Source organism: Vidua macroura, chromosome 4 (genome assembly GCF_024509145.1).
Source record: "Vidua macroura isolate BioBank_ID:100142 chromosome 4, ASM2450914v1, whole genome shotgun sequence".
Lineage (NCBI taxonomy): Eukaryota > Metazoa > Chordata > Aves > Passeriformes > Viduidae > Vidua > Vidua macroura.
The window spans coordinates 20,617,426-20,642,709 of NC_071574.1; the positions used below are offsets into that span (position 1 = coordinate 20,617,426).

The 25,284-nt window shown below is 39.0% G+C and overlaps 1 protein-coding gene across 5 annotated transcripts in view; it reads left to right on the plus strand.

Moving 5' to 3' along the window:
• CCSER1 (coiled-coil serine rich protein 1) overlaps positions 1-25,284 on the plus strand; it is a 607,763-nt gene that overhangs the window by 45,189 nt on the left and 537,290 nt on the right. For all 5 annotated transcript variants that reach the window (XM_053976370.1, XM_053976371.1, XM_053976374.1 and 2 more), the window contains exon 2: positions 21,632-22,990. In XM_053976370.1, the coding sequence (XP_053832345.1) occupies positions 21,676-22,990 (1,315 nt within the window). In that variant the 5' untranslated portion in view covers positions 21,632-21,675. The remainder of the gene's footprint in view (positions 1-21,631; positions 22,991-25,284) is intronic.

Sequence of the window (25,284 nt, forward strand, 5' to 3'; positions counted from 1 at the left end):
CAGGAGTGTTTTGTTTGGTGGTGGTCCAGAACTGGAGTAATAAGAAATTCAAGTAAATGTGAAATTGTTGACACTTACCTATACATTTCAAATTGGTTAATCTAACATAAATTACTTAGAAGGTTTTGTTATGGGCTTTTTTTACTTACAGAGATTGGTGTAAACTTCCAGAACAGATTGTAAGTATGATGCTGTCACCTGGGGACTCTTTAAAAAAAATAAATTATCAAAACAAAGATAATTATGAAAATGCTTACTTGCTCTGGCGTTTAGCCTGAAATGAGAGATAGTCTTTACTTCTGAATAATTTGATCTGTTGAGTGGCTTTGCATCCTGGCTACATAATTAGAAATGAAAAAAAAAATACAGATACATAATACAGAACAGTTCAAAACAGGACTATGCAAATATGTGCCCAAATCCTGATATGCAATGAGTGGAGAATGGACTGAGAGCAGCCCTGAAAAGAAAGATTTTGGGGTGCTAGTGCATGAGAGGTTGGACATGACCTGTCAATGTGTGCTTGCAGTCCAGTTGTATCCGGGACTTCATCACAAACAGCATAACCAGCTGGGTGAGGGAGAGGATTCTGCCCCTCTGCTCCTGTGAGACCCCACCTGCAGTGCTGCCATCAACTCTGTGGCCTCAAACATAAGAAGGACTTTGTCCTGTTACAGCATGTCCAAAGGAGGTGACAAAGGTGATCAGAGGGCTGGAGCACTTCTACTCATGCTGAGTGAGTTGAGTTTGTTCAGTCTGGAGAAGAGAAAGTTTTGACGAGATGATATAGCATCTTCCAGTATCCCGCAGGGGACCTACAAGAAAGCCAGAGAGGGAATTTTTACAAGGGCTTGGGGTAGGACAAGGGGTAAAAGGCTTTAAACTGGAAGAAAGTAGACTTAGATTAGATGTTAGGAGGGAATTTCTCAGTGTAAAGGTTGTGAGACACTGCACCAGGTTGCCTGGAGCAGCTGTGGATGACCCATCCCTGGAAGTGTTTAAGGCCAGGCTGGATGGAGCTGTGAGCAACCTGGTCTAGTGGAAGGTGTCCTGGTCCATGGGGTGTTGGAACTAGATTACATTTAAGGTCTCCTTTAACCCATTTTATGCTTTTGTGAATGACAGAGCAACTTGTATGTGGTTAATGAAAGATGATGAACAATGCAAGTGTTTCTCAAAAAAACTGCTGTATTCCCTTAGACAGCAGTTCCCATTACAATTGCAACATATGTTCTCAGCAAGCAGCAGATGTACAGTCTAACATTTAGCAATGGAACTTTCCCACTTGAATGTTTGGGATAATACTAAAATAATGAATAATGAATCTTTGGCATTTCTAAGGCAATTTCTTTGTGTTGCTATTTGTCCCCACTTTGCTGTGCCTATTTGTTTCAGAAAGTCTTGTCACTTCAAGATTTTAGAGCTCTTGTGTAAACATTTCCTTATATCTCTCCACTAACCCTGAAAGCATTATCCATTTTAATGTTTGGATGACAAGGTGGCTTCCCCAAGATCACACCAGGCACCACAGAAATGCAGGGGGCATCGCTGGTGTCTTGAAGATTGATGTTTCTGTTGAGACAGCTACAGCTGCAGGGTCGATGGGGAGCTGCCAAGGGCATGCCATCTTGGTAAATGACAAAGTGCCACCTTGAAGGCAGTGCTCAAAGACATCGTCTCCTCAGTCTCTTTACTTTATCCCTTTTGAATACTGTATATTTCATTAATAAAGGTATTCTTTCTAAAGGTATTCATTCTAGTATTCTCTACTGATAGAAGGAGCTTGCTTTCTAATACCATGGAAGGTAGGTATAAAGTTATGTCAGATGAGGGTGCAAGATAATTAAACCAGGGGAAAATGACAAGTTTCCACTGCAACTTTTGCTATATCAGCTCATGCTTAAAGTAGTCTAATATAATCTAATAGTCTAATATAATCTGAATTAAAAGTTCACTGAAATCAGCCTTGCTTTGGGAAGTGGAAGGGGATTTACTGGCTCTAATAGGATATGTTTTTAAAAGTGTCAGTTAAAATTGTTTTTGTCTGGTCATGGTCTTTAAGAGGGATCTTCTTGTCAGTAGTATGTTAACCTTTATAGCTTCCTGAGGAATGTATTGATTAACTTCCTTTTTTCAATTCAGCCTTACAGGTCTATGGAAAAATATACAATAGGAGTGTAATGTGTAGGAATGTGTATAATATTTCCTTCACTGGAAAACTCATTATCTTCTTGCGTTGCCCTTTGCTAGAGAGATATGTAGTCTTTGCTAGAGAGATATGGGACTTTGGTTCTTAAGTTCTTGAAAGTAGCAGCAAAACTGTAAGGAAAGCAAAACACTTCATTTTTATTGATTATTTTATAACTGTAAAAGTTTTTTTTAGCAATTTTGTCAAGTGTGAAACTTAATCTGTTCCCTACAAAGTGTTGTCTCTTTCTACAGTTTATTTACCGTTCATTAGAAGTTCATGACCTGTTTTTTTTTTTTTTTTTTTTTTTTTTTCCCTCTTTAATTCTGCTTAAGCCAATCAATAATTGTCAGATCTTTCCTTGGAAGTAATTTTGCCGGCTGATGTTTGATCTCTGTCCCTTATATAATTGAGGATCAGTCAAGGCTGAAGACTCATTTCTTTGTTATGCACAAAGTTATAAAGAGTACAGTAAATAGGGACAAATGGCAGGTATTTTGTTCACAAACTTGTCATAGATTTATTTGCTGCCTCTTGAATTATTTCGCCTTATGAGTCACTGCATTATTATTCAAAGTGTCTTCTGAGAGTAAAATACAAGAAAAAAAAAATCCTTCCTTTGTTCAGTGATATTTCTTGATGATCTGGTTGAGTGATCAAAACAGAGTGAGTTGCATTAATATTCTGTACTTTCCTGGGATACAGTCTGTAGTTCTGGTGGTGAAGCCTGGGTATTATTTTCTCTATGAAGGCAGTCATTAAGTTTAGCATTCAGCACATCTTATCAGTTGGACTTGCTTTTTAGAATTGAGCTGAAGGAGCAGCCACTCCAAGTCATTCTCACTTTATTATAGTTCCTGACACCATTCCAGACCTTTTCCAAAGGAAATGCCATCCTGTTAGCTTTTTTTGCTCTGGACCTTCCTGAAACTGCCTCTAGGGATGTTGACCTCATTTTTGAGTTGTTCAGTTCCAAGATTCATCAAAATTAAGGGATTTGTTCTTCACTACATCTGATTTTCTCCAGTTGTCTACAGCTGCATTCAATGAATGACAATTTTTTACTTCTTGAAAGGCTGGGGTTTGTTTCCCTTTCCAATCTCTCTGATGTCCCTCGAGGAGTTAAAAGTGCAAGAAATATGTAAGCAATGTGTTGCTGCTCTAAGCTTTCTTTCTGTTAGATAGAAACATGAAATCCTGTCCCTGCAGAGGTTTAACTCTGCTTTTAACATTTTAACATTACTAGAAAAGAATGCAGTTTAATGAAGGTCCGTTTTGTTAAAAATGAAGTTGTGAGGGTGAGAAGGTTGCTCTGTCATTAAGTTTCCTCTCTGCTAAAGACACATGGTGTGATTCTTTGGGTTGTCCTGTGCAGGCTTGGAGTTGGACCCACGATCCTTATGGATTCTTTCTAACTCAGGATATTCTGTGATTTTATGACAAGCATCTGCTGACTCTTGCCTTGCCCTACATTTTTGCTGGACAGTCAGGTAGCTGTGGCTCTGAAACACATCTCTTTTTCTTCCATGTCTTTTCTTCTGAGTCTAAATCACTTTATTTGATGAAAAAGTGAAGCTTCTAGGCTTCAAATTTGAAGGTTATCAGGTCTCTTACAGGTCAGAAACCACTTGTCTTTAAAGTAATTTATTGAAGAAGTGGTGTCCCATCTTTTCTGCTGGAGTAACCTGCTTTCATATACTTAAGTAATTCACTTTCTTTATTAGCACAATATACTTAACAAAACTCAAAACAGTTTTTCTGGCAGTATTTCTTCATTTGGAGTAGCAGGCCTCAGATCTATTGTGTTCCTGACTCCAAATCCCTAGCTGCTGACCTCAAGTCTCCCCTGGTGCTTTCTGTCAGAGGCTCCAGGAAGCTTGGTTCTCTCTGACTGTTGTCTGCTTTTGACATCTTCTCCTGTCTAGGCCGGTCCAAGGGCTGCTGCATGGACTGTCACCTGTTCTGTTTGTTTGAAGGCTTGTTGCTGCTCAGAGCCCCGTATGAAATTGTTCTTCTTCTGGGTCACTTGATAGAAAGAGCTGGCAATCAGACAGTCATTTGGAATGTGTATTTTTTGGAAGCCTACAATGCCTAAGAAAGCTTGTGTGTGTTTCTTACTAATTGGTGGATATGCAGGTGTGATTTTGTTGATCATACCCATTGGCATCTAACAAACTCTATCTTACCATTTTATTCCTGTGCAGGTCTCATGACCTTACTTTGTTTAATGGCAAAACCAGCTTTCAGAAAGATTTGAGGTATTTTTTCTGTTTCTCAAAGCATCTTCTGCTGTATTACCCCACATGATGGTGTCATCAATTTACTGCAGGTGTTCCTGAGCTTCTCCTTGTTCCAGTGCAGCCTGGATCGGTCCATGGCAGATGGTAAAGCTGTATCTCTCCCCCAGGGGTGGGAGATTCCAGGTATACTGGGTACCCCTCCAAGTGCAAGCGAGCTCTATTGCCAAAGGGATTGAGAAAAACACATTAGTGGTACAGGTTTTGGTACACCACTGGGCTGCCTTTGACTGTGTTGAAGTGTGTCTGGTATAGCAGCAGGTTGATTTCAGTCATGTCACAATAATCTACTGTTAATAGCCATTCTTCATTAGACTTTCCCACTTGTCATATGGGGCTGTTAAAGGGTGAGCAGTTCCTACTAATGACTCTTTGGTGATCCAGTTGGTGACTCAGTTTATGGAGGAGAAGCATGGAGACTTGGTTGATGTCACATTGCTGCTGATGCACTGTTGTGGTAGAGATCAGTACCTGTGGTCCTTCAACCTTTATTAATCCCATGAGAGGAGGGTCCTCGAGAGACCAGGCAAGGTGGGCAGCTGTTTAATTTCCTTTGTCTCCAAAGCAGCTATACAACAAGCCCACTGCATAGTTCAATGCCATTAGGGCCCTTTGTGCTGGTATCTGCTAGAGCCTTGTACCTCCTGTATTTCTGATGTTCCAAGCCATTGGATCCACAAAGTCCAGTAAATCCAGTTGTCCTTCATATCCTCTTGGCTGGAGGCAAGATCCCTCTAATACTCTTCAAAGGATCCTTCGCTTAGATCTTGTAGAAATGGGTTAGAATTTCTTTCCATAAGATCAGAAGTAAAGTCAGCTTTACCTCTCTGCCTATGAAATTACCCACTGCAGACTGGAGCAGCAGCAGCTTTCCTGAAGGCACTCCCATTTCTGGTTGTTTTCCCCTGCAATTCATGTACCTGTGTCTCTAGGGTTGGGGTAGGTTTTCCATCTCAGTTGCTCACGTCTTCTCTGTCGTCTCACAGGTAAAACCATAGGGTACCCCATGGTTATAACTTCTGTATCCTCTCTCTTGAGCAGGAGTTGGATGAGTTTTCCTTACCTACATTGGAAAGTCTCAGTGATGGATTCCCACATCCCTGCATTGATTTGTAGTAATACTTAAACTGGCTGGAAGTCGGTCAAAGTTATAGTACCTGTGACCTTGCTTGCTTGCCATGTCCTGCCCCCAATCCCAAGCCTTGCTGGAGCTGTGAATGTATGTCAAGTAGAGAAATGTCTCTTTCTCGTCCTAGTCTTCCCACCTTTTTTTTGTCTATGGAGAATGTCTCCCTGCAGGTGGCAATGGCACAGGTGCCTTAAGTACATCTTTGTCAAGTCAGGGTTTTCCTTAAGCCAGATAGCTCATAGTTCCTGCAGGAGCAATCACCCTGGCAGCATGTTCCTGGAGAAGCTGAGGGTGTCTGCCCTATGTCATGGAAGGCACAAGGAAGGGAACAAAATGCAAAGGGCAGCATGGTCTCCTGAGACCTCTCTCTCTGGGCTTGGCCTCTCTTGTACAAACTCAGGCCTGACTGGGCTGACCAAGGCAGCAGATCATGTGGAAAAGACTTCAGGCAGGCTCTGTCTTGTTTGTCAGCTTATCCTGGTTTCCTCTGCAGCAGCTGAGACCCACCTCTGCCTCTTGGGATGGGGCAAAGGGCTGGGAAGGAGGAAGAGGAGCTTTGGTGCCTGCCCAAGCTTTTCCTCCATGTGGACTCTCAGCCCTTGCCCTGCATGTTGTTGGCCAAAGGCCGTAGCGGGTCCTGGCTTGCAGCCGCTTGGCAACGTCCCCCCCTGGCTGAGCCCTGTCGCTCAGCGCTCTCCAGTGTCTCCTGGCTTTCCTGCAAAGGCAGAGATGAGCCAAACTCCGCTGAGCTGCTCCAGCAGGCTGCCTGCCAGGACCTCCAGATGACAGCCAGCTGGGCACAGGAGGACTGGTTCCCTGTGCCCGGGCCTTGCTGCTCCAGGTCCTGGGGAGGCACATGCTATGTGAGTGTGGCCCAGGCAGGATGGCTGAAAAGGCCAAGGCCGCTGGGGGACTGGCTGTGGAGAGAGCTACCTGACTTGTGCATGTTGTACCTGTCTGTTTTGCTGGACTTTTGTTGTGAAGAACTCGGAGAGTTCTGAGTCGAGGATGAGACAGAGCACAAAAAGCAGTCAGCTGGAGTCTGGACTTGAGAAAAGCCTACCCTATTTCTTGAAATCAGAGATAAATCTAAGAGAGGCATTGAGCCATGAGAGACCATAGGAATCTGAGGGAATATATATATATTTACTATTTCAGCAGGATGAAGAATTGTATGTTTATATTTATGCCATGTACATAATAAAGGGAAAGTAACTCGTGCAGCTGCTGTTGGACTTTACTGAAGCTACACCTATTTTTCAGCTGGCCATGTCTTCTGAAATTGTTTGTGATAGGATCCAGAAAAGAGACTGACAGAGAATGCATTGTTGTGACAGCTACAGCTGGCCTGTAAGCTGCACAGATAAATGTGCCATAGCAGACCTCACCTCAACTAGCTTCAGTCAAGTGTGTAAGCTTGGGACATTTGAAGCCCCTATAAAAGGGAGTGCCCAGCAATAAACTCTGGCAGTGTCACATGAACTTCAGTGTGTTCAGTTGAGTGCCTGTCTCCAAAACTGCGCCGCATCGGAGTATTTTACAGAGTGGCCTTTGGCTCACAGTAAAAAAATGCTGTAACCCTTGACATAATTATTAGACCAGTTATGATCTTAAGAGGTAATAGAGTACAATCTCTGCCCTTCTTGATAGGAATTTAGGACTAAAGCAGAGATGTTAATTTTATTGATATCATTAAGAGAAAAGTAATACAGCTGTAGTGTAATTTTCCACATGGGATGGAAATTAAAGAACTCCATCCCCTTTGCAGCTGGGTTGAAGACAAAAAGAGAGAGTCACAGATATGATACATGATCTTTCAAAAACATTAATAAAAATTCAGAATTTTATACATGTAAAACAACTACAATCATTTTTTAAAATTGATTTGATAATTGGGCATTATATAAACAGCATAGACAAACCCTTTAGAAATATGCCTGATGGGATGCTTTGGAATTCCTCAGGGACTGTAATTTGCACAGTAGATTTGGTAGGAAATGTCAAAAGTCAACAAAGGGAAGACTGAAAGGATAGTGATACTCCACTTCATTGGGGTACTCAGTGAATGTGTATAGGAAAATTTAGACCAACAAGTGTGCTCACCAAGAGAAATTTCCTTTATTTTGTTAAGCCTTTTGCTTAGGAAGACATACTAAATCCTGATTTGAATTATAAATGATGAGTAAAAACTTATTGTTAGCATGAAAGAAGAGGCTGTGGCTAACTAAAAAAAGTTGTAAAATACCTCTAGTATCTCTAGAGTCAAGACAGGAGAAGGAAAACCAATTTCTACTGACTTTCATCAGAGATCTATGTAATGTATAATCTCTATTTTTATTAGACTAATTTAGAACCATACTAGAAAACTTTATCACAAAAAACCTAGTTTCTGTGCTATCCTTTTAATTTCATCCATCAGCTTTGCTTATTCAGATTTGTTTCGTATTTGAATTGGAAGCTTATTGAAGTATTGAACATATTTTCTTAAATGTGAGTGTGATTAAATAAATAATGTGACTTGGGAACTACAAGCATTGGTCTAATCAAAATAATGCATGGCTTCTGAAATAAGAACCTCCTTTTTTTTAAATATAAGACATTTTTATCACCATTTGAAGTAGAAAAACTATCTTGAAGCTTCTTGTGGCAGCATTTTCTTTTTAAGAAAGGACTTCATTTCTATTCAGTGTTTTGCTCTACTAAGTTGCACTGTCTGGTCGTTATCAGATGCTGGAAGATTATTGCCTCGTTTCCACCTGCATGTGGTACTTGCCTTTGTGACGTATGTTCTTGACAGAAGAAAATGAGGGAGATTTGCTGTTGTCATCATCTGACATCACTGAGTATAAAGACACTGAATGTAACACTCTGGGAAATTATCTCAGGAAGCTTATGCATTTTTTTGCTGTTGTCTGTGTAAGCTGTAGTCAGATATAGTAGATTTTTAGAAGTCTTGTTTGTCCCTTTGCACAGAGTTGTGATTTTTCAAAAGATCTCACCAAGATCTCACTAGTTAAGGCTGCTGTGCCTCAGATGTTTTTAAATATCTCATCCAAACTGGTGGGTGGCACAGTGCTGTCACTAGTTCAATTTCTTAGTAACACTTTTAAAGTTCTAGAACTTTCATACAAAATATATCCTGCTCTGCTAAAGCAGAAGGCTGGTTTAATGGCTCTGAATCTGGCAGTTTGCTGTCCAGGAACAGACCTCTCCTTCATTACTTCTGATTATATCCTCTCTGTGGACTTCATCTCTCTGTGTCATTTTGTTAGTGTTTTTACAGTGTGCCGAGAGAGTCTGCAAGCAGGATGCTTGCTTAAATGTGACATTTACAAGTGCCAAGTGACTGCCTGTTGTCTAACAAGAGCTTCTAGATTAAATATTAATATACTCGCCCTCCTGGTGTGGCTTCTAGACAAGCATGTGCTTGCTCCTCATTCATGCTATCTGTATTTGTGTCTTAAAAGTCCCTTAATTTACCTGTTGGTTCCAGTTTGAAAGTTTCATTATGTAACAAACAAAAAATACAAGGGAGACGTGAGAATTAGAATATATGGCTATCAGTAGATGTTTCTGTAATCAGATGTAAATAGGCTGTGTTTTGGCAATATGTTCACATGTTGTGCTGCAGTGTAGGAGGGCCTGGTTCAGCAGCTGTATTAAGCAGTTCTAAACAGAAGAGGATTTCCCTCCTGGTGTGTAGAATCTTAACTGTGGTGCAGGCTCATTTTTATGTTGCTCATTAAGGGACTTCTCCAGCACCACCCATCCCAAAATCAGTTCTGAGGTACCTTTGAGGTTCACCTAGAATTTAGATTGGTCATTAGTATGCAAGGTCTCTTGCTTTGGAGAGTTATTTTAGCAGGCTTTGTGTAGCTGACAGTTTTTAGGTGCCTTTCAACACTGCAGCTCTGGCAGTTGGGCAGACTCACAGAATGGTTTGGGTTGGAAGGGACCTTTAAATATCACCTTGCTCCAACCCCACTGCTGTGGCCAGGCATGCTTTCCACTAGACCATGTTGCTCAAAGCCCAACCCACCTTGCTCTTCAACACTTCCAGGGATGGAGCATTTTTTGAGCAACTTTTTCAAGTGTCTCACCACTCTCATCATGAAAAGTCTCTTTATGTTAAATCTAAACCTACATACTTCCACTTTAGAGTTTTCTAAAAGTTTTTTATGCCTTCTGATGTTTATATATTTTACCGAATTTTTTCACACTGTTCATGTAAATAATAATTGTTTTACATTCTTCTTTGTGGGTAGAGAGAATTGATGAACCGTTAGTTTGACCAGTGTGGTTGGAGAAGTGACAATTTCATTCTCCAATCCACTGTCCCTTTTGATATTCTATATATAGTAGAATCAGAAAATAAAATCTTTTTTTTTAGTTATTTTTCTTCCCTCTTTGACATAACATGCGTCTGTAAGTTATTTCATATCGTAGTATAACAAACTTGAAAACTCAGAGCTGCCTGAAGAGAGCAAGATCATCATGGAAGCTCTAAGGATTCCAGAAAAAATGAACACTTAATTTAATTTGTTTCTCTGGATTTAAGCACCCAATTATCTGGCACTTCACATCTTGTAGTCACAAGCCAACACAAACTTCCATTAATGCTAGTACCCAAGTTCAACACAGAAAAGTCTACAAAATATATCACAGTTTCCATTTACCCCAGGTATTATATAAATATCCAGGTCTTTAAGTGGAAGAGTAACCAAGTGACTCATAAGAACCTATCCCTCTCATCAGAATTACGATACCAGGAATATTTTAACCTAATCGGTATTTTAACTTCATGTTTAGATTTTAGAGTCCCTAGATATAACAATTTCTTTACTGTATGTTCCTGGATGTCTCTGGTGTGCTTTGTCACTGTTAACCACTGTACAACTTCTAAAAGGCTTTAATCAGAAACCATCATTATGTCCAAGTTGGTATAATTTGCTCCCCTTCATCACCAAATATAACTCTCAAGCCTAATCTGATTTCCTGAAACATCAGAGACATTTAGTGACAGCATTTTTACAGGAGCGGATTCTTTATGCCAGTCCTGGAAGTCCAGTCAAATAATTAACTTCTTAGCAGGGTGCAATCCATTTGTCTTCTGCCTCCTGGCTAGGATGACAGAGAGGTAACTACTACACCATGCCTAGAAGTTTGGTAGGAAGACAAATTGTTATTTCTTTATAACATGTTCCCTTATGTCTAAGCAACACAAATCTGTAGTCAACGTTTTGCCTCCAACAATTTTAGCACATACAAAGGAGGAACAATTACATAGAAACAGAAATTTGGTCAGCAAGGTTGCCAATAGGAATGGAGAAATGACGGCAGAAATAACCTCTGGTGTCAATTCAGAGTGAACAGTTTGGAGACCTGTCTCCCAGCAGGAGAGTTGCCTATGGAAATATACAACTGCTCATAAACTCAAAGAAGAAATTCAGCTCACCTCTCAACCTAGAGGTTGATAAATGCCTAGAACAGGGAGTTAAAGAAAAAATGGCAAAAATACAAAATCTTTTTAAAAAGTTAGTAAGAGACAAAAATTGAAAAGAGAAGTTTGGTGAGAGAACAACATCTGAATGAGGAAGAGTCCTAAAGTCATCCTAATTTGTTTTTTAATTCCATTGAAAGGTGCATCACAGTATCTGACTTACTGCATAATAATTTTCTCTCAGAGCCAGTCAAACTGAAGCGGAACTTAGAAAACAGATCTTCTAAAAAAGCATGCTACAAGGTTCAGTTTTTCTTGTGCTAACTCATAGATGTTAACTAATTTAGTTCTGCCAAGCACTTAAGCACATGCTTGACTTTGAGAATAATCTCACCCCTATTCAGTAAAACACTTAAAAGCACACATTTCTTCTAAAACATAAGTGATCCCATTAACTTCAAATGGGACATAAGCACAGTGTGGAGTGCTTTGCTGGATCAGTGCACAAAGACATAATTTAGCCCGCTTCACTAGATGAATTGGACATCCCGTGTCTTGCCATTTCATAACAAAAGACCAAAACAAAGTAAAGCAAGCCTTAAAGGGTCAAATTAAGTATGTTGTAACTGTAACCCAAATTGTCCTGTTCTGAATGCTTTTTATGGTTATTGTGGAAGCTGAAATGAATTCTCAGTATGCTTTATACACTAAGAACAAATGAATGTGTTATTTTCTCAAATTTATGCACAAACTTAATTGCTATGCAGGCACAATTAAGAAGATATAAGAAATGCAAAACCAAGATACCATATGGTTCTCAGTTCCAAAAATCAGAGATATAAAAGCAGATTTCACACACTTGTGTGTGAACACAAAACTCAGATTGAAAGACAGCTAAATAGAGCAGGTTTCCAGCCTTGAATGCATTAAAGAGGTGTCAAAAAACAACTATGGGTATTTCCCAATTACCTCAATAAGTAAACATCAGAAGGCATAAAAAACTTTTAGAAAAACTTTTAAACTCTCAAAAGAACAGCAACATAAGTTGATTTCTTTTATTTCTTTCTGTGTTTGCTTTGTGGGCTCAGTTTTATGCTTAGACTTTGTTAACCTTCAGTTTTCAAAACAAAATGCAGGTCTTTTCTTTGTGTGTGTTTACTTGCACATGTGGTTCCAGGCATTACTGTGACACTTGGATTACTGTGGCACTTGGTTATCTTCAAGTGTGCTATACTCAATGCTACAGAAATGTGAGCCACTGTGTTTTAAGGTTTGATTAACAACTTGCAATTAGAATTTCAGTATGTGAATATATTGAATTCTCTGGAGTGTTCTTCTCTTTCATTGTTTATATTAGCAAGAAGACAGGTGGAAATTAGTGTGATAAATTTAATCTAGAAATAATTATAATTTCAATATAACAAAAGGGGTCTTGCCTGAGTCTTTGCTAAGGTTCATGGAAGTCTTAAGTGGAACATGATAAGTATCATGATTTAGTTCTAAATGTAGTGTGTTTGATTACTAAAAATGTATTCTTCTTATAAGTAGTGTCCAGTGGAGTATATTAGCATATAAAGAAATGTAAGCAGTTAGTTTGCAATTAAAATAATGGAATTACACAGTATTGAGGATGGTAATTAGGAATGTGCTTAATATTCATCCCCATGAGGCACACATCTTATGTGTGGTAAAAACTGCAGGGAACAGGAATCATGTGGTTCCCTTTCATTAGAGTTAGTAAGCTGGCAGTAGCTTGCCTGGAAGTTTTCATTCAATCTGAATCCTCAGTCTGAGTGTTATCAGTTGATTTTGCATCACCAGATTTCTTTCAAGGCATGAGTTGGGAATTGTTCTTTTCTGTTGAGCTTAGAGAAATTTGGAAAAGAGCTGTTACATTATTTTGTGGTAATGCAGTCAACAGCTTCAACAGTGATACACTACGATTACCTTTTTATTGATCAAAGGCCAGTCTGTAAATTAAACTGCCTAGTGTTAGGCAAAGTTTTTGCATTTTATTTCATGAATAATAATAGCCACAGATACGTTGTATTTTTAAAATCCTTTCACTCAAAAGCACATGCTTCTTTCAAGATGTGAGTGGTGCTGTTGACTTCCATGGGACATAAACACAGTGGATCCCTCGTAAGAGTTTTTAGCACCCTGCCTTTTTGGCTGTGAAGATGTGAGATAAACCATGGATCTGTCTCAGTGCTCTGTTTTTAATGTAGCTCTAAGCAGACACGTAGGGAGAAACTGGAATGGAGCACAGGCGTATGGCTCTTCAGAACTGCATGATTAATTTATTAGGGTTTTATTCATTTTTATTGTAATCCATTAAGGGATTCTCTCCTTGGTCAGCATAAAAAAAAAAAAAGCTAAAAGACAGAGAAAACTCTGCTTACATCTGCTTAAATTATGAGTTTGTGTGCTGGGAGTGATTGGATCATTCATGTCCAAGTGTTGCTTTTGCAAGAGTTAATGAAGAATTACAGATGGGATGATTGAGGCTTATAAGGATGAAAGGCCAAATGGTTTAAATCGGCATGATCTACTTCATTGGAGCTGTTGAATTTACAGCAGATGAGGATTTGGTCCTTTTTAATGCAGTTAAGGTCACATACTGAACCAGTGACAGAGGTAATAAATGATCCCAACCCTTGTTATCACTGATTTGCTGGTTGCCATACACAGCAGAGGCAGGTGGCACTTGAGACTGAAAAGGGGCCAGACTGGGAAATGTGCAGGAAGCTTTATAATAAAAAGTAAATTGCTGCTGACATTGGAGCTGTGATTCAGAAAGGTAAGAGGAATGGAGAGAGAGCACTGAACAAAGACTTGCAGCTCTGCTGGGACTGCACCGTGCGGAGACAGTTGTGAGGTGGTTACTTGAAATGAGCAAGAGACGCAGATTTAAGGAGTACCTTAAAGTTGAACTTTAATGGACTACTGACTGTGCAAATCAAATGGATTATGCTTTAGAGACCCTTATAATGTCTTGTGGTTTTGTGAGATGGCAGAATATTTTCAGGAAGCTGTTTATTTTTTTGGTGTGTGGTTATTTTTGTGTTTTTGGGTTTTTTTTGGGTGGGGTGGGGGGAGGCAGCACTGATAGAGATGCTTTGAATGCGTTTGGGCATAGTAGCCAATATTGGTGCTTTGCTTCACTCTACCAACAATTTTTATGCACTGAACAGCACAGAGCTAGGGCTGTGTTATTCTGGGTATTTTCCTCATGAGAATACCAACTGCCTTGTGCAGCAGTGATCTGTTCCACTCGAATTCCAGAGCAAATGGCTAGCAAAAAGTCTCTTCCTCTCTTTATGTCCTGGGCTGAGGCAAATGCTAGATCTGCTGTTTTTCAATGTGCTCTAGTAGGCATCTTACACCTATTTTTCATGCATGAAAGAAAAAAAATACCATTAATTGTCTGTAGGTTACTTTTCCCTTTTAGTTAAAATAAAGCACAGACAAAAGTCAAATTGCTGTCTATATATAAACACGTCCTATGTTTATGACTAAATACTATTATTTAGTGTGAAGTCCAAATAGCATGTTGTTTGAACATGCTTTTCTGCTATCTCTAAGCACTGTAAAAACACAATTGTGGGCATTAAGAACGAAGGTGAGAGGAGAGAAAAATATGAGGGAAGAAGGATGGCATCCTGAATCCTTTCCAGTCCCCAGACTGTTATCTCTATGTCCACCCAAGATGTCTCAAAATTAGTCCATTTCTCTTTGTCCCTTCATGGTATAATTTTCATGTGTACTCAAGGATCTGTGTAAGTCCACTTCACTTGGTAAAAGTGAATAATTCATTGTATGCAAGCATATCTGGGGAAGATAACTGGGGGAGCTGATGCCATGGCATTTGAATCACAAAGCAAGCTCATGCTCCTTGATGCTTGCATTTCCAGGTTATTACTTATACTTGTAATTGTTTCTAATTGAACTGTTAAATATTGTGAATACTAGATGCTGTAAGAAGTGCATTGTAAACTTCTCCAGAATCCAGATGAGTGACAGAGGTGAGAGAGGGATGTTTCTCCTCCATTAGAAAAGCAACACAACACAACAAAACATGAATGGGACTGCTTCTTCACTGTGGTATAGTCCATACCCCACTTCTGATCTTTCTGATTGTTGAATGGGTCAAAGTTTATCTTCTTTACACAATCAGTATTTTGCTAGTAGCTCTTACTGAAGAGCGACTGGCTGTTGGGTGTATGTAAAGACTGAGAGTAAGATTGGTACCCTTCTGTCATTTTGTATATGATACTGAAGTGCTTTGAGACAACCTTTGCTGTGATGCAGAGACATTTGAAATAGGAGCTGGCTCAAATGTGAGAGAACTGTGGCCTCTAGGTTTCTAAAGATCAGTTACCCTGGTTGTCCTTTAGTACAGCCACAGTTCACATGGTACAAGTGGGATAAATTTACATACCCAGTGATAGTAAATGATAGAATGAGGTGTGTGTAACTTGTCTTATGCTAGTGTTTGCCTTCTGGCTAACTTAAAGTCAGAAGAGGATATATAGATAACTTACCTGCAGTTATTGTCTTGGAATGATGATTGCACTTCTAATTTAATCACAACACTGGGAATAGCAGTTATGGATATATGAAGTCACTGTCTTCAACTGGTACAAGACCATCCAAAATGGGAGTTGGGCTTTTGATGTATTTGTGTAGCTTCAGACTTCTTTATTGCAAATTTATCTGCTTGTTTCCTCTCTCATTTCCTGAAAGCACAGGAGTATGTGAAGATAAAGATAGGCCTGGGCTGCAGAATGCAGGAAACCGAAAGAAATTTTATCTCCTGCCTTAGGGTAACTCAGTGATTGGATTCTGTGTTCCTGGATTTTTTGTGTATGTGGGTTTTTCTTCTGGTTTTTGTTTTGTTTTGTTATTTTTTTCCCCAGATACATAAAAGCTTTTTTTGCCCAATTACATTTTCAGTACAGAGGGGAATAAGAGTGTGGCGCTGTACATGAGCGTATATATAGACATATACATAACTTATAAAGGTCTGGTGCCCTGTGTTAGGTACTCTCCAGTTGTTTATAAAAACTGTTCAGAAAACTAACCTCCAAGCAGGTGTGGATGTGGTAGGAGCTTATAAAATTTGACTATGAGAATGACTCTGGCTGCTGTTCCATAGAATACACTCTGTAGCTCTGTACCAAGCTGCAAGGGTTACATGCACAAGGAAGGAAAAGGGAAGATTGTTATTCACAAAAGCAAGTGAAGCTGTTATGTATTAGAAGGAGTTTCATTCATTTAATTTGCAAACCCAGAGTGTTTCAAACCCCCCTTTCCTAGCTAGTGCCTTCTATTATTCAGGCATTTGGTTTTGCTGGTGTTTTCAATAAGATCCTATTAATTTGTTCGCATTGTCCTTGGTAACCATTAAAGCCCTGAGTATTTATCTGGTGTTAGGTTTTGTTTTAAATGTAAGCTAATTTTTATGGCTTTTTTAGACTCCTACATTGTGCTCATGGACAGGCTTGATCACACACAGTGACCTCTGGGAGCTGTGCAGGTAAAACCAAGTCACAGAAGTACTAGAGAGACAAATAATAGTAGAACTTTATTGAAGGCAGCAATGCTTAAATGCTGAGGACAGTGCAGTGCTGGAATCCAAATGATGGAAGCTTAACAATTTGGGTGGGAGCCACAGGCTATAATGTTACCCCATGGACTGAAGGACTGCTTCTTAGCAGTGTATCAGCTCATCAGGACTTCTGTTGACACACCGACAATTAAAACCATTTATTTTCATGTAGTTTTGTGGGTATTTGTAGTATCCTGGGGCAAATTTAATTTCTGTGTAAGGTTGGAGCCAGCTGGTCTATAGAGACTGTGTCTGTGAGGTGGTCTTTGCCTCCTGCTGCATGGTAGTGCTCGTATGAGGGATGGAGGCAGGATTTTCGCAGTGTAAGATGCACATCTTAGTTGTGTGTGTTCTCCTTTATTGTACAGTTCCCAGTTCTAAGTAATAAAGAAAATGTATCATCATCCTTAAACTATGAGTGAAGTCTAAAAATCTTCCAGATGCTTATTGATATTCTGCTCTGATTGAAGGTTTGAGGCATTTCAGCTATGTGTCGTGTCATCTCCCAGTTTAAACTTTGATGGCTAATTCAGTTTTGTTTCTTGTGTGGAAGATGTTGTTTAATATTTCTAGGAATTACATCTTTGAGGAGAACCTCTTTAGGAAAGCTTTGCTTAGAAAGTGTTGAGAGGTATTAGCAGGTTGGTTTATTTATGAAGAGAGTGTTTGCACCCCCCTACACACTACAGTGTTGAATAAACATATATTGTCTTTTGGTGTGTACGTGTAATTATGATAATGGTAAAATTCACAAATAATTTAGATTCCTAAATTTTCCCTCACAGGCAGTAAGAAATGTAAAAGGCACAGACTGTTGCTTTTTCATATTTGCAGTTATTGAGAAAGTAGACCCATGGCTCCATCTGCTGGGGTTCAAAACCAGAAGCACAAGGAACTGCTGTTTATTGAAAGTGCTGAGTTCTGGCACGCTTGTGAGAGTAGCTGCTGGGCAGAAGCTGAAATAAAAAGTAATGCATTTTATTTTTCAGCTGTTGAATTGATGGAGTAGATTCCTCTGGAGATACTGGTGTAATATTTTGACAATTTTGCCTGTTTTGACACATGCGTTTTTTTCCCCTGCAGTTACATGCATTGTCTGAAAGTTGAGCAATTTTTTTCTTTTGACAAGATACGGTAATATATACAATATAGAACTGCCTGTATAATTTTTACCCTATGTGTTTTTTATAGTCAGACAACTTCTGTAGGCAAGATAAAGGCCTGATATTACAGGATTAGCTGGATGGTTCCTCCAAAGATCTGTTGTGGGGAAAGAAAAAGGCCAAACTATAAAAAACTGAACTTCTTGGTCTTCTCTGACAATTAAATATGTGACGTTAAGATATTTTTGAGATTAATTTGCGTTTTGCAATGTCTTGGTAGAGACCAACATGAAAGGAAGCTATTTCCATCTGACTAACTTTCTAAATTTCTATTAAGAGGGAAAATATTTTGCTTACACTTGGTTTCTCATTTCCATTGGTCTGAGCACAGGAGCTCAGAAACTCTCAGCTGTAGCCAAGTTCTTGAGGAAGAGAATATTCTGAAATAATCCACTATTACTCTGCCTGCAGTTGTTTGCAAAGCAGCTTTGTCATTTTCTGTCATTATATCAAAATCTGTCTTGTGTAATGCCAGCTGCAAGAATGTGCATCAAAAATCCATTCAATAAAATGCAAAAATTGTCTGTCTTGTTCAGCACTGAGTAAACACTTCAGTTTCAGTAGTAACTGTATCTTAGAATTTGAAAGTATTACAAACTAATGGCTGTGTATTTGATCAAGATTCAAACCTCCATACAGAATAGTGTGCCTGTTTTCTTGAGTATTCTCATTATGTGCTGGCATATTTTGTCCTAAACAAGGAGCCTAAACAAAGGTATCTTTGCTCTTTTCTTTTTACTCTGTTGAAGGTTTTAAGAATGATTCCAGTAGGGACAAGGATTTTAGATAAATAAAATTAATGGTTTTGCAGAGAGGATGCAGCTGGAGTGAATTTCGCCATGTAAGGGTTACTACTGTTGTAAGTTGCAAGTACAAGCACTCATGTTAAATGTGGAGTCTGAAAGGAAACATCTCCTATTTAGTCATAACAGGACATATATGATAGTTTATAGCTTCTCTGCTGTAAGCAAAAAAAATTAATGGAATATCAGATTTCAGTAGTATTCGAAAGTATTGCTGTCTTGAAATACTTGTTATTTTTCCTTGTGTTGCAAGTAGAAAAGTTGTCATTTTAACTTAATGATAAACTTTGACAGGTTAACAGTGCAAAATGTGTGTGTATATAAATTATATATAATTCTGTTAAATCATTAATATTAAAAATATTACTAGAACATTCACAACATTCAAACACTGTGTGCATATGGGCATGCATGTATACAGGTATATTTGCACACTGGTGTATGTTTTAAGAAATATTATCCGATAGTTGTTGTAGACCTAGAAAAAGGTGTATTGTACTTAGTTCATATTTTATGGGTGAGGATTTCTGCTGCTTAGACAATTAGAGGAATGCTAACAGTTTATTTTTGTTCTTCCTTCACGAGACAGGAAAGGAGGAACCAACTGAATAAATGCCATTTTGTTATCTGCTGTAAGACGCAATGTATTCTATTAAAATGTATTACCACCTGGAAGACTAAGGCTGTGTTTATTCAGGGTCACTCTTTAGGAATAATTTATTATTATTTAGACATAGTCTATGTATTCCCAGTGCAATTTACAGAGTGTGCTTTCTGTTCAGTTTTCTGCTTCCTTCTGCTTTCAGCTTGGAAAATTCTGTAGTTATAAACTAGGATTAGTTCTTCAGTGAAGTGACAATTTAAGCTGTGGGCAGGAGAGAGAACAGCGGCAGCAAATGTTTTATACACCCATTAAATGCCTATAGAGGTTTAAGGTATTTTAAAAGTATTTTGTTCATCTACTGCTATTGTAAAACTGCATGCTAAACGGCTTTTTTTTTCAGCAATTATGGTCTCTCCTTAAAATACAGGAAAGAATCCTCACAATCCCTAAAAATCATGTGTGTATGTGCTTATCCATATGTACCAGTAAGCCAGCAGGTAGAGATTCACTACAGCAAAGAAACCCCAACACAGTTAGGGTCTTGAAGTGGTTAAAGAAGCCAGAGAAGCTTGAAGGGGAGGGGATGAAGAGTTTGATGTGGCTTTCAAAAGCCTTTTTTCGGTAGGCAGAGTTGTGGAACAGGCTGGGATAACACCAGCACCTGTGGGAGCTCACAGAACCTTTTGTTCTCTGCGCTTTCCCCCCTGTAGTTGCTCTTACGTTAGTGGTCTAAATGCAAACTTTCATACCTGTCAGTGAAATGGAACAACTGGCTGTGCTTCAGTGCACTGGTGGATGTCAGGCTTTTCTGGTAACTCTGTGTGGTCCTGTATTGCCAATTTTGCCCCAGTTTTGTTACTGGGATTTCAGTCACAGAACCTGGGCGTTGTCTAGGTCAGGCTTTAGCTTGCCACCAGAGATCACCAGTGACTTCTTGCAATTAGTGACTATTCCCAAGCTGTTTTTCTCATCCTAAACTACAAAATTGCTTATTGATTCCTGATGCTTGTGAATAGTGTGACTGCTTGGCACTGCATGTTCAGAGTGGAGCTGTACTAGCATTTAAAAAGAAATGTTAACAGCAGAAAAGTGCAGTTCAGTCTCTAGTCAGAAACAGTCTTTGAGCTTGTTACCCATTCCTTCACAATTATATAAAATGTATTGTAGTTTTATTAATACTTAATTATTCTGTTTCCATTTATATATATTTGTGTGTATGTATGCACTGCCTAAATATATATATTGCTGACAGATACTTGCTGAGCCACATAACATATATTAAATTGCTCATTAGATGAATTACTTTGTTTTTGCACTTGACATACAAACATTGTCTAGACAGATGACTTGGAGTTTATTTTTATGTGCTGAACACCAGCAGCTCATGAAGTTACATTGGGGAATAATTCCTACAGCCTCTGCTGTTCTTGTGATTATATATTACATGTTTTTATTGCTGTCTCTCTGTGGTCCTGTCTTTCACAGTGGTAGTTTATTATAACGAGAACAAAAAGGAGATAGAACTGGTATATATTTCATAAAGATTAATATTCTTCCAGTACATCTACAGTGCTGATCAAAATAAATTTTGCTTAAATATTTATAAAAAAATGCCAAGTGCCTGTGCATGGAAGCACTTCTCACTAATTTCAAAAAACATGAAAAATGAGCTAACTATAAGCAAATAGAGGAGGAGGATTTCAGAAAGGTGTTCAAAGGAAACATTACAGTTCAAATCTAGAAACATCATGCCATATTTTGACAGTAAATTCCTTGAACTTACAGTTCTTTAGGAAGAATTTTTGGTGTTGCATATTTTGGCTGGACTGCAATGCCATCATTTTCTGTACTGGAAGGTGATACTGCCTTTAACAAAAGCACATAAAGTAATTAAAATCCAACTGAAAGTTCAGTGAGGATTGAGAAATTTATATCCTCTTTTTTCATGCAAAAATATGAACATTTAGAAATACAAAATAATGATTTGTTCTACTCAGAAAATGAAAAATCAACTATCTTTGGAGAGCACTTACAGTTTATAAGAAGAACTTAAAAACAAGGACATTTGGGTGATATATTGGTATATCTTTTAGCATTTAGATTTTATACTGTTACCCAGTGTAACAGTATACAATACTGTTGTACAATACTGTATATAAAATTGTATCTTTTGTCAGTAGAGTATTTTAAGCCATGTTTGCTCAGTTTTCAGTGCTGGCTATTGAACATCAATTTGAAATGCTACAAGTCTTCAGTAATGTGTGTACAACAAATTGATGTTGACATCTCATGTATTTAGGCTGACTGACAAATCTGTTTGAGTGATCTTTGAAGCTGAATAATTTATCTTCTTCCCCCCCCCCCCCCCCCCCCCCTTTATTTTTCTCTCATCCCAGGTTATTTTATTGGCTGTGAAGAACCACGGACCTTTTGTGCCCTGATGGGGGACTCGGGATCCAGACGATCGACTCTTGTATCTCGCTTGCCAATATTCAGGAGAAGTGTTAGCCGGAGACACGACTCCCTTCCTTCCTCGCCTTCTTCTGCCAATGCCATTGGTGTCCACACCTCCTCCCCATCCAGCACGAACTCCAGCTCAGGGAGCACAGGAAAGCGCCGGAGTATTTTCCGCACTCCTTCCATTAGCTTCCATAACAAGAAAGGGAGTGAGCAGAAGCCTGATTCAGCAGGTCAAAATGTTAACATCTCAAATGGTGCCCAGTCCTCTCTTAGCACTTTTCAAAAACTCAGCTTAGACGAGCACATAAAAAGCAGAGGAAGGCATTCAGTTGGCTTTGGCAGCTCACGTAACAAGAAGATAACAAGGTCTTTGACAGATGATTTTGAAAAGGGAAAGGAGCCCTCAGCTAATAAGAATGTCTTTATCAATTGCATAAGCTCTGGGAAGAATGAGTGTGATGATTCGGGCTTTGCAGAAGAGCGAAGCCGATATTCTGTCAAACAGTCCACACGAAAACTTCTCACCAAATCTTTTTCATCACACTACAGATTTTCCAAACCAGTTCCAGAGAGTCAGTCGGTTTCCTCTGTGCAGCAGCCCCGGTGCTTGCTGGAAGTTAAATCCTATGTGGAGAGTGAACCTGTGATGGCCAAGTCATCTCCTCCATGCTCGGCTGAGACAACGGAGTGCATGGGCAGCTCCCTGCAGTCCCCGCTGCTCTCGGCTGACCTCACAGCTGCCCAGACCCCCTCGGACTTCATCGCTCTGACCGAGGACTCTGTTTCAGAGGCTGATGCCCTGCCCAGCAGTGGGCCTGGGGCACTGCTCACAGAGGATTTTGGCCATGATGTCTCTACCGCTCAAATCTTCTTTAATCCTGCTGCTGCTCCTGTGAGGGAGAGAGATACTGTGCAAAGTGCTGGCCATTCTGCTGGTGTATCTCCTGTGAGTCATGCAAGCTCGTGCAGCGTAGAATCCAGTACCTTATTCAAAACCTCAGTTGCTAATCAAACAAAAGTACTGTTGCAAGCCAATGGACTATATATTAATGATGCCAGGCACATAGAAAAAAATAACTCAGAAAATGCACATTTAGAAACCTTGATGTTACAGCAAAGTGAAGAACCAGTGACACTTTCTCCAAAGGCATGGGGCTTGAGTGGCAGCAGAGATGAAAGCACTCCATGCAAGCACATGAGAGACACAATTCCTGTAGTGGGGTCTAACACTGTTCCATGTTCTGAACCTCAGTCCTTTAAAACACAACAGGGTTATGAATCAAACCATCCTAAAGGTATGTTTCATGGTCTTTTCATTTTTGAGTTTGGTGGGTTTTGAGTGGGCTGGCCTCACTTCTTCTATAATGACTGTTTTGTCATAAAGTGTTTTTTAGAATTGCAAGTGCTAACTATGAAGTTCAGAAAGTAGAAATTGTGTCTTCCCCCAGAACTGTAGGAATTAAAGGCAAAGTCTGTGGTTTTTTTTGAGTTTGTGTTTTAGAGTTTGCAAACACCCATCAGTGCTGTTCATGGCTATGCTTTGCTTAATAGAAAATGAATTACGAATGCAAATTCCCAGCTTGTGTTAGAGGCTGAAGCTACGATTCCTTGAGACATGGCTATTTTGGACTTGAGCCATGGGGTTCCATAAATTGGGATGGCAGCATCACCAGAGAAACAAATGTTCCTGTAGTCTGATTATGGGAAATAATACAGTTTACTTTATATTGATCGGGGTTTAGAAATTTCTAGAGTCTTGCTTTCTCTATTCAACTGATGTTATAGAATAGCTCAGAGTGGATATTTTGTCAAAGTATGAGAGATCCTGTTTCTGCTTCCATCTGAAATAAGTGTCAAATTCTCATTTTGGCATCTATGAAACTGAGGGAGTTAATTACCATCTAAATTTCACGCTGGGTCTGTAGTTTATGAAGAGTAATTTGGAGTACTGATAAGATTAAGTGGAAAGACTGTGCCTAGAAATCCCAATCTATAGAGATACAGATAAATAAGGCACCAGGCCCTTGAGTGAAGGACACCTGTCAGAAGACATTTATCTCTGACAGTTGATTTTCTCAAGACAGCTTAATGACTGGTGCTTTCTTGCTTAATCCTGAGGCTGTATGTGGAGGGGGCAAAATTTGAGAGTTAACAAGACAGCATTTGTAGTGATTGTATTAGATGATGAATGATGGTAAGTATAAGCTCATATAAATTCACACCCATCATTTTACTTGGATATTTATCTAGACATGTAGATTATAAGCAATCAAAAGCAATCTTGCTTTTTGAATTATTAGTCACTGCTAGGCTTACTTGGGTATCTTGTATATAAATGACAATAGAAACTCAAATTAATCCACTGAATTAGCTTTCAGCAGAGGGCTCCACTTTCACTCAGTCACTTTGGGGGAAAAAATATTCCCATTTATCTATATTACTGGTCCTGAACACTCAGTTTGTCTTCCTTGCCACATTGTCTCATCTGTAAAAGCTCTTATTTCTGAATCTGTCTTGCATGAGTGTACTGCAGAACACCAAGTGAGCAGCTTGGAGGCATGTTTAGAAATACCCACTTCATTTCAAACTCATGCATTGACAGTTTGATATTTAGTCTGTATTTCAGTAAAACAGCTAAAGGGAGTTGAAATCGTGATAGAGAGATTTTTGTAAATTGGATTCCTGTTCACAGAAACACTAGAGCTAATACTGCGCTATATAAAAGTTGATGATTAATTGTTCTGTTTTTTTAGTGGTGTTCAAAATACTTTTTTTTTTCTGGTGCTGTGAAGAATGTATTTCAAATTAGAAATTCCCCAAGCGTACAAAGGAACCAGTGAAAATAAGACAAAAGCCTGCCATATGAAATGAGTTAAATACAGAAAAAGCTTACATGGCAATCAGCAAGATATGGTTATAAAGTACTTATACCTGTTGCAAACAGACTGGTTTGAACATTTGGTTTTCTAAAACAGTATTTGAACCTAGATGTGAATACAAAATACTTCTGTGCATTTTCTTTGGTAATAGATATTTTCTCTTCTGTACCTGGTCTCATAGCTGATATTATAGATAGCATTGTGAATGTGACATTGATGTATGAACAGGTTGGATGTGCCATATATTTCTTAGTATACCTTTATGTATTTTTATGTGATATGGATTTTTTTGAGAACCTTTAGAGAAAATCTCTCTTCTCTTGCAAAATGCAAAAGAAGGTAAAATTTTCTGTATGTATGACATTTATTATACTACTACTCTTTTATCTGTCCCCATTTCTAAATTTGCCCTGATATGTCAAAATGTATTTTTTCTCCTCTTTTCCATGTGTTATTGTTTTAACTGGACTGGGATTTTGCCCACTGACTGCAGGCTGATGGAGGGTGCAGGTGTAAGGCTAAACTAGGAATGCTAAACAGAAATGGAAACTGATGTGCATCCCTGTTATGCCAGGGTAACAAAGTTGTCACATAGCCCTTCAAAAGCTGGGCTTGGCTTTGGGCCTAGGGTAAGGCAGGTTGGCACCACTGGGCAAGTGATAGTTTCTCTGGTAGATTTTACTTTCAGCAATTTGGGAGTGTCCTATGAT